Source organism: Pelmatolapia mariae, linkage group LG22 (genome assembly GCF_036321145.2).
Source record: "Pelmatolapia mariae isolate MD_Pm_ZW linkage group LG22, Pm_UMD_F_2, whole genome shotgun sequence".
NCBI classification, from domain to species: Eukaryota; Metazoa; Chordata; class Actinopteri; order Cichliformes; family Cichlidae; genus Pelmatolapia; species Pelmatolapia mariae.
Genome location: NC_086245.2, coordinates 4,323,373 through 4,333,410, shown reverse-complemented (window position 1 = coordinate 4,333,410; position 10,038 = coordinate 4,323,373). Strand labels below are relative to the sequence as shown.

The following is a 10,038-nucleotide window of genomic DNA, read 5'->3' as shown; positions in this document are numbered from 1 at the left end:
ATACTGTAGCTCCTGTGAAAACTAAGGCCTCAAATCAGAAGTACCTGACTCCGTGGTATAATTCTCAAACACGTAGCCTAAAGCAGATAACTCGTAAGCTGGAGAGGAAATGGTGTGTCACAAATTTAAGAAATTTACTTTTCTGCAGTTGATCTTTCTGAGTTAACTTCAATAATTACTTCCTCCAAACCATCAACGTGTCTTTTAGACCCCATTCCTACAAAACTGCTCAAAGTCCTGCCATTAATTAATGCTTCAATCTTAAATATGATCAACCTATCTCTAATAATCAGCTATGTACCACAGGCCTTCAAGGTGGCTGTAGTTAAACCTTTACTCAAAAAGCATCTCTAGACCCAGCTGTCTTAGCTAATTATAGGCCAATCTCCAACCTTCCTTTCATATCAAACATCCTTGAAAGAGTAGTTGTCAAACAGCTAACAGATCATCTGCAGAGGAGTGGCTTATTTGAAGAGTTTCAGTCAGGTTTCAGAGCTCATCACAGCACAGAAACAGCTTTAGTGAAGGTTACAAATGATCTTCTTATGGCCTCTGACAGTTCAATTCAATTCAATTTTATTTATACAGCACCAAATCACAACAAAGTGCTTTATATTGTAAGGTAGACCCTACGATAATACACACAGAGAAAAACCCAACAATCATATGACCCCCTATGAACAAGCACTTTGGCGACAGTGGGAAGGAAAAACTCCCTTTTAACAGGAAGAAACCTCCAGCAGAACCAGGCTCAGGGAGGGGCGGGGCCATCTGCTGTGATTGGTTGGGGTGAGAGAAGGAAGACAGGATAAAGACATGCTGTGGAAGAGAGACAGAGGTTAATAACAGATATGATTCGATGCAGAGAGGTCTATTAACACATAGTGACTGAAGAAGAAACACCAAATGCATCATGGGAATCCCCCAGCAGCCTACACCTATTGCAGCATAACTAAGGGAGGATTCAGGGTCACCTGGTCCAGCCCTAACTATATGCTTTAGCAAAAAGGAAAGTTTGAAGCCTAATCTTGAAATGGTAAATAAATGGTAAATGGCCTGCATTTGTATAGCGCTTTACTCAGTCCCTAAGGACCCCAAAGCGCTTTACACTACATTCAGTCATTCACCCATTTACACACAGGTGATGGCAAGCTACACTGTAGCCACAGCTGCCCTGGGGTGCACTGACAGAGGCGAGGCTGCCGGACACTGGCGCCACCGGTGTTCTGACAAAACGTCCTACCTTATCAGCTTGCTAAAAAGATAAATGGTTTGCAGGGATTTTGAACTAAAGTACGAGTTTCAGCTGCACTACAAAGTGTCGCTTGAATCCTTTTGCCTTAAAACATGACCTGGTGTCAGACGTGGAGCAGCAGAAAGAGCTTAATCATCGGGGAGCGTCAGCGAGCAGTTCTGGGAGCGATAAAGAGAGTTTTCTCCAGGTGAAGCGGGAGCTGGCGCAGCGGCTACACAGCAGCAGGCAAACAGCAGCTACAATGCTAACACCATCCAACCTCCCAACACCACATTCACCATCCAGCCTCACGAGCACAGCAAAGGAAAAGTGGACAAGGAGGTTTGAAAGGTTTCCACTTGTTAGCAACCTTAGCCCTTTAAACCCCATAATGTGAAACCTGGAATTACTTCGTTGTTTTAGCTGTAAAAGTGTCAAAGTCTGTGAGGATGTGCTTTTGTCCCTTTTCTCAGGAATACGACTTCTTTCAACATCTGGTAGTTGTTTTGTTTTACTGTATGTTATAAGTGTGTAATAAGGGAGTAATAACAGGAACACACAAAATGAAATTGACATTTTGCAGATTTTTACTGAATAGAAGCACTCAGATTGTACGTGAATCAAAGATTTAGAATTTGCAATTTGAACTTTGAACTATGAAACACTAAACAACAACAAATATGTGAACTGACCTGTTAAGTAGTGATGTGCGATACCACTGATTTCCTTTCCGATCCGATACCAAGTAATATTCAGGGTGGTATCGACGATACTGATCCGATACTGATACTTTGTACAAAAACATATTTTATTTATTGTATCTCAAATTATAGCGTCATAATGTACAGGACATGAGATTACTTGTTCTTATCACTTAATAATGCAGAGTTCATCATATAGAAATAAAAAAACTGAACTTGTGCGCTATTTGAACACGTTGCCTGTCTGCAGCACTAAAGGACTCCATAACGTGAGAGACGTCTGTCTCGCCCTAGCAGCACCTGTCCCTCTCCTCCTCTTCAGTTCGCCTCAACATAAGCTCGTCATATTCTGTGATATGATTTACTCTGAGGTAGGGACAAGGTTAGTGGTGTTGCCACAACACCTCACTTTTTGCCACATGTATCGCAAACCACGTCTCAGCTGTTTGTGGAGGTAAAATACGTCTGCACATGACTCCAATTACGCTCAGCCATTGTTGTGAGTGCGCACGCCAAGGGGCTGCAACACGTTTATACAGCCGTATTTCGCACATGACTTTGAAAGGCGGAAGAGGAAGTAGTTCCTTCGAATGTAGACAATCCGAATGTTATAGTTTCTTTCCACTGTGTTCCTGTTAATGATAAACTACAAATTTACCCTAAATTACTAAAATATCGATATTTTAATGTGAGAATCGATTCTAGAACATAAATGATTGGTATCGAAGGAATCGATATTTCAGGATCGATCCGCACATCACTACTGTTAAGGGGGATAGTGAGCGCAGAGACGGGAAAAAGGTGAGCAGGAGGAGAAGAAACGGGGCAATTTTAGCATATGGGAAACATTTGTTTAGCCTTTGTTTTGATAGTATATATTTATTTCTGCCTGCAGGGTTTTTTTTAGCGTATTGAGAACACTCTTTTTATTGTATAGGGGGGAATTTAAACTGTATTTGTAATTCTGGCTGTGTTTGTTTCCATGGAAATAAATGGTATGTTTAAGGCCAAATTAATCTCTGTTAACAGGCCCCTCTTCTGTAGAACCAGCTTCCAGTTTGGATTCAGGAGACAGACACTATCTCTACTTTAGGGGTGGCTGTAGCTCAGGTGGCAGAGCAGGTCAGCCACTAACCAGAAGGTCGGTGGTTCGATCCCAGGCTGCTCCAGGCTGCATGCCAAATATTCTTGGGCAAGATACTAACCCCATGTTTGCCTACTGGTGGTGGTCAGAGGGCCCGGTTTTCTGACAGGACGTCCTATCTATAGATATGTACGCCATTAACCACGTAAGGTAGCATATTCTGATAAGGTAGCACGGATTGATAGACAAGACCATAAATTTACGCTACGGTAGGATGTTTTGACAAGGTAGGACGTTTTGTCAGAACACCGGTGTCCACACCGGTTTACCGACGTTCACTTCCTGTTAAACCTTTCACAATAAAACAGGTTAGATTACGCCACAAAAAAAGTTAAAGGACGCTCTAATGTTTCCACTAATAAAAATAAAAAAATATATTTTAAATACTCTGATTAAGTCACTCTGTTCTCTCCTTTATGTGTTTGTATTATTATTTTTAGTGTTGGTGTTCCAGGGTTTGCTCCTCCGTGTGTGATCTTCCAGAATAAAGCTGGGAATAAAACAAAAAAATAGAAACCGTTATCCAGCTGATGTCTTCCAGATGTTGCTCACTAACATCAGCAGGAAGCAGGAGGGCGAGCAGCTGCGGGTCTCAGGCAGACACGGAGAGAACCCCGCTCCAGCAGGAGGATAAAACTGGTTCTAAAGGAGAACAGAATGTTCCTCATGGTGGTTCTGGTCCTCTCGGGGACAGGACTGAGCGTGAACGGCGGTGAGTGACCATCCTGCAGGAGGCTTAAAAGTGAAAGTAAAGAGTGACGCACATTTCAGATGATCGGTTAGCTTTTATTTTTGATAGATAGAAAATATATTTGATCGATTCTAGAGCTTTAACCCTGCTGCACAGACCTGACATCTAAAAACAAAGAAGGAGGAAATAGTTTTCACGAGATGTTCACCGTCTGTAACTGTCCCCACGGACCGAGAGTAAACTCAGTGTTAGTCCATCCTGAGATGATCGAGTGCTGTTTCTAATTTCCACATTCAGCAACATCAGAGCTGCACAAGTCTTTACTAACGCTGATGTTAGTGTGTTATTTGTCACACTTACTGTGGAATATATATACTGGAATACTGGGTATAAAAGTCTGGGCTAAGTCTTCTGTTAGAAGGACTGCAGCAGTCCAGGAGTTGGGTTAACTTTCTTTAATTAGGATTGTTTACATCAGAGTTTGCCAGGGTTAATCTAAATTCATCCTTGAAATCTGAAGGACCTGCATGACATCAACAAAATAACATTTTTATTGAAAAATGCTTCCATTTGAGATCAGGTTCCTCTGGTCAGGAACAAGTTGTTCCTGCTTCCTCATCTTGTCTCCTCTGAATCTTCATCCCTGTTTCCTTTGTTTGTTCTTCCTTTATTTCAACCTCCTGCTGTCAGACCTCCATGTTCTTCAGTGGATGCACGGCTGTGAGGGTGAGACACAGTCTGACGGCACGCTCGGGTTTGTCCGAGGCATGGACATGTACGCCTACGATGGAGACGACTTCCTGTCCTTCAATGATAAAAATGGAGTCTGGGTCGCTCTGATTCCGGAGGCAGAACCCACCAAGAGGAAGTGGGACGGCGTCCAGGTGCTGAAAGAGTACACCAAGGGATACCTGGAGAACGAGTGCATCGATTGGCTGAGCCTGTTCTTGAATTATGAACAACAGCAGCTACAAAACACCTGTATGTATGACATCTTCTTTCTGTATTTTAATATTTATTATTATTATTAGACTTCATAGAGGAGGCTTTGTGTGTGATTATGGTTTAATAACATTCAGAAATCCAACAACCTTCAGTTAAACTTCCAACTTTTCTAAGTTCAGTTCAAAATAAATGTAAAAGCTTAAAGTTTCCTGTGAGTTAAATGTTCCCTCCTTTATTTGAACACAACAGTCTCATTATGGCAGCAGTAATGCAGATTTACAGCTCAATATAAATGAAAGAACGCACGACTACCTATCAGCAAAATCAATAATCAGTCATAAAGTGACTCTTCACTTTTTATCTTCAAACTGTAGTTGTACTACCTCGCTGTGCCCTCCCCACACACGGCAGGTGTTCACCTACAGAAACACCTGGTGGATAAAAAAAGTCACACAGACGAGATAAACGAGCTCAGTTACATTCAGCTCCAGATGTGAGACTACAGATGTGAAAGCATTTTGTGTGGAAGCCACAAACTAAACGTCAGCATGCCACAAGTCTGCCACAGCTGTGCTCAGTCGTCAAAGAAAACCTGAATGGTTCCTGTTTGCAGTGATAGCTGAGGAGATACATACTCTTTACATTTTCTCCTCCAGCTCCACCCGAGGTGTCCCTGTATGCAAAGACCTCCAGAGTGGATGCAAACCTCATCCTGACCTGCCTCGCCACAGGCTTCTACCCAGCAGAGCTCACAGTGAGGATCAGAAGGAACGGTCGTGTCCTGACTGCAGACGACGGCCTGACGAGCTCGGGAGTTCTTCCAAATCACGATGAAACCTTCCAGAGGAGAGACCATGTGGAGGTTTTAAGGTCTGACCTGTCTGCGTTCAGCTGTGAAGTCATTCATGAGGCATCTACTGTGCGCGTTACCAGAGTTTGGGGTGAGAAACTTTATGTTATTTTTGGTTTTTTGATTTGTCACAGTTTTCTTCTTTGTTTAAAGTTGTGTTGGAGAGCAGCAGATCCCTGCAGCATTAGTTTTCTGACCACAGTCACTTTTCTGTTCAGGTCAATGTTTGAACTCAGAATCAGTTACTGGACTGAATTTGAGTGAGTGCATCCAGAGGTAGGTCCACAGTGTGGAGAGTTTCCTCTGTGCACGTCTACTGTGGATCATCCATCAGTCTGATACAGGCTCTCTGCTGGCTCGTTTAGATTTTCTCTGGAAAAGTCCAACCTGAACACTGAACAGGAAATACTTTTCCTGAACATTAGCTTAGAAATTTACTGGTTGTGCAGCAATTATTTTTTTTAAAGTTTTTCAGGTGTGTGTGTTTTGAACTGTGCAGTGATGCTTAAATATGAAAGTCATGTTAATTATTTTTTATCATGATATTGTTATTTTTACATATTCAACTCACAAGTTTACCTGAATTAATTTCTTTCCTTCAGACTCTCAAAGCTCCTCTGCCTCTGCCTCTGACTCCGCCTCTGACTCCGCCTCTGACTCAGGTGTCTCCTGTAAGTATCGTTTTAAGTTCCACAGGTTCAAACTTTGGGTGTTAAAATTCGTCCTGGAGAAACTCATAAACAGTTTTAATGAAAGCAGATGCAGAAGATCCACAACTACTAACACAAAAATATGATTATTATCATTATTATTTATACGATGCTCTTGCACTAAGGTCAGCACTTTATGGTTGAAATCGTGGCTCTCAGGTTGGTTCAGTCATGTGACCACAGTGGGATTGTCACAACTGTGAAGAGTTTCACAGGGAATCTGTGCAAAGGTGAGTTTTAGATTTGTGCGATCATCAGAATGATCAGCTGCACCTGCAGGAACCATGATTATAGCTCAGGTACGCTGCTGTTTGTGCTGGAGCAGCAGGATAAACACGTCAGGACGAGAATCCTGAGGGAATGAACATTTTTGGAGTGTCAGCATCCAAACTGTTACTCCGTCCCACCTCAGCACAGGTGTGAACACTGGCCTGTTAGCGACTGTCAGCTGATGATCTGAGGCCGTTGTGTTTGCAGGTAAATGTCAGTGTTGCTGTGTGTGAAGCTACAGAGTCCTCGCAGGTGTGCTGCTGTGTTTCCTGTCAGCTCTGAGAGGAAATCAAAGTGTGTGGAGGAAATGTAATCACTAACCTTCATCTGGTAATCTGATTACTGTCTGTGCATCAGACATATCTTCCACTTCATTCGTCTTTCATAGAGTCAATATTTCAGTTATTTATAAAGAACAGAAATCATGAGTAAGCAGTTTGCACTGTGAGCAGATCTCATTCATACAGCTGTTTGTCATGTGAGCGCCTCCTCATGCTGAGTCATGCTCACAGCAAACACACAGTCATGAATGCAGGTTTGCAAAAGTCAAAGCAGAAGAAGAGGCCAGAGCACGTGCACCTCTGTGATACTCTAACACTGCTGTTCATCCCTGCAGCCGATGACTCCGACAGCCGAGGCCCGGGTTCAGGCAGACTGCTGCTGGAGCCCGTCCAGCTGATGTTCTGACGTCTGCAAGAACATCCATCAGAGCGCCTGAAGGCTCCCTGAAGCCACATTTACCAAAACAAGTGTATTTACCACATTTCCCAACATGCAGACTAAGAGGAGGCTCACGTTTGCTGCATTTTACAGTTTAAACTTGGAGTTTTTACTCAAACATGTCAAATCAGGTTTGTGCAGCAGTGAGAATAAAAAAGTGAATCCAACTTTCAAACCTGCTGCAGTTTCATATAAACTGGATTCTTTGAAAGAGCTCAGAAAGTAAAGCCTGGAAACCTCAGAGCAGCAGTTTGATTCAGAGCCGCTGGAAGGAAATAATTCATGTATGAAAGATGAGAAGATTTTCATGTAGAGAAAAATCCACTCAGTGTTTGACAACAAGCTCCGAAAAGTCAAGAAATACAGAAATCTGTTTTTATATATCAGCAACACATCAGCTGCATGACTTTCAGTGTCATTCTCCCACAATCCTCAAACCTCTTCATTATAGTGAACCACAGTCATATTTGTCAGAAATATTTACAGCTTCTGTTTAAAAAGTGTTTCAGTCGTAATGTGAAGGATCAGAAAATAAAAGTATTTTGTGTTGTTCTTTATAATAAACTGAACTTATTATGTGAATCATGAGTTTTTTTATTGATTATACCACCGTACAGCATGAAGGTAGAAACAGTTACAGTAACACTATTCATTTCAAAATAAAATGATGATGTTCGGATTATTTCCTGTAGCTAATTTAACATCTGTCCATCTTTACTCATGAGAAACTCCGCCCCTTTTTATACCTGGTCATGTGACTGACCTGCTGCCAGTGAACCTGATCCCTGAACCCTGGAGGAGTTCTCAGGATAACTGTGAGCCTGACCTGCTCTGTTCCTCTGTGACTCCCCGACCTGAGGCTCAAACAGCAGCTGCTGTATGCAGTATTTATACATGTATTTGTAATCCATTACTCCCCACCTCTGGTCATCAGTGAAATCTAACTATTGAGCTGTTCAGAGTTTTAGAGTTTCAGAGCCTGTAAATGTGAGTGTGTGCTCTATGCAGGCTGTCCACGTGTATCACATGGATCATATCTGTGTAAAAGAACAAAGGGGAGTGTTATGGGGACACAAACAGAGCCTGGAGACAGAATCTGGAGACACACAGAGACTTCCCACTGCAGACGAAACAAACCACCTGAAAATCCTGATTGAATTTCGCTGCACTCTCTCCTTACATCCATACTTTCTCTGCTTTTAACCTCCACACCTTCCCTTTTTAACTTCCTTGCAGATGATTTTATTGATGCTCTCACTGCACTCCTCTTCTTGGTGTTTTGAAACCTCAGGTCATCAGAAGGTCTGAGTTTGATGGTGAAACCAACATTTACTGGCTAACAAACTGTGAAATCATTAAACATCAATAATCCTGCTTTCTGAAACTCAATCTCACCAAGATTTAGAAAATTCACATTTTTTTAGTTCAATATGACCGGAAATGAACTTCTATACAGCCAGAGTCTTTTTATCGCCGCCTGGTGGTCATGAAATAAAAATGCAGGTTTAAGGCACCTGCTTCACTTTTTCTTACATCAGTTTTGCTAAATCCGTCTATTATACTGTTAGTGTGCATAGTGCTGGGACTCCATAAACATTCAGACAATCCTGAAGAGAGCATGTTAAAGGTGACCTCTGACCCCAAAGAGCCAGTGTAGTGCTGTGACACATGATAGAGGTTCACAGGTCAGTGAAACTGTGCACAGGTGGAGGACTGCAGGACAGAAAAGTTTATTTTATTATTTATTTGTTTGGATTTGACTGCAGATTATATACATGCTCATTTCAACCCTGCACTCACACACACACACACACACTGCACTGTATGCTGCATGTCAGTGTTACTTTTACTGTATCTGTTTTTAACTGTTTTCAGTAAAAAACTTCATTCGGACTTTTCTTTGTTCTTTATCTCGGTGGTAAATCTATCAACTCTTGAACTCTCTCACAGTTTAAGGCCGTCTCCGGGCGCCTGTGGTACTTTTTTTTAACTGTGTTGTTTATTGTAGATTGTATTATTTTTATGATGCTGATGTAACACAAACATCCCTTTAATAAAGCATCTCTGTCTCTGATGTTCTCCAATATTTGTTATGCTGTTATTTCTACATTTAGTTCATTATTTGAATTTCCCTGCTTTTGATTGGCTGATGTAGCACCCTGAAGGATTAACGTAGGCTCGATGTTATAAAACTGGGTTGATCCTGGTTTTGACACCCCGTGAGAAAAAAAAACAATAAAAAATAACATGACATCAAAATCATTCTTGTACTTTGTGTTAATCAATCCAAAAAGACATTAATCACAGAAAATAAACACAAACCTCCTGAGCTAACATCCAGGAGGATCTAAACAGTCCTTTATTATCTCAGTATCTTCTTCTCTGTCTTCTTTCTCACTCATTTCTTCTATTTATCTCATTTTGAACATCTCTTTCTCTGAGGTACGTGGATCTAAACGGGAGCAGCTGCAGCATGCAGATACCACGAGCAAAAAGGGGCGGAGACCCAAACTGCAAACAACTGTACCTTCCACGGTTCACCACCAGATGGTGCAAAAGAGCAAGTTTAAAGTATTTTACTGTTGATTTAATTCAAATATATAATTCATGTTATTGTATTTATTTATTTATTCTTCATTAAGATATTTGTTGTCATGATGTGTTTATTTTGTTGAAATCTAACTTCATGTTTTTTCTGCAGAACATGATGCGATGAAGACGACTGAGGCTGCTTCACGCCGGTGCTGGACCAGGAGATGATGGCTGTCCTGGG

At 41.6% G+C, this 10,038-nt stretch overlaps 1 protein-coding gene across 1 annotated transcript; it reads left to right on the top strand.

Annotated features, from left to right (window-relative positions):
• Window positions 1-2,634: 2,634 nt before the first annotated feature.
• LOC134619811 (H-2 class I histocompatibility antigen, Q10 alpha chain-like) lies at window positions 2,635-9,511 on the top strand. The gene is made up of 6 exons (XM_063465640.1): window positions 2,635-2,736; window positions 3,520-3,791; window positions 4,461-4,751; window positions 5,372-5,656; window positions 6,168-6,236; window positions 7,162-9,511. The coding sequence occupies exons 2-6, from the start codon at window positions 3,737-3,739 to the stop codon at window positions 7,230-7,232; spliced, it is 771 nt and encodes a 256-aa protein (XP_063321710.1). The 5' UTR covers window positions 2,635-2,736; window positions 3,520-3,736; the 3' UTR covers window positions 7,233-9,511.
• Window positions 9,512-10,038: the final 527 nt, after the last annotated feature.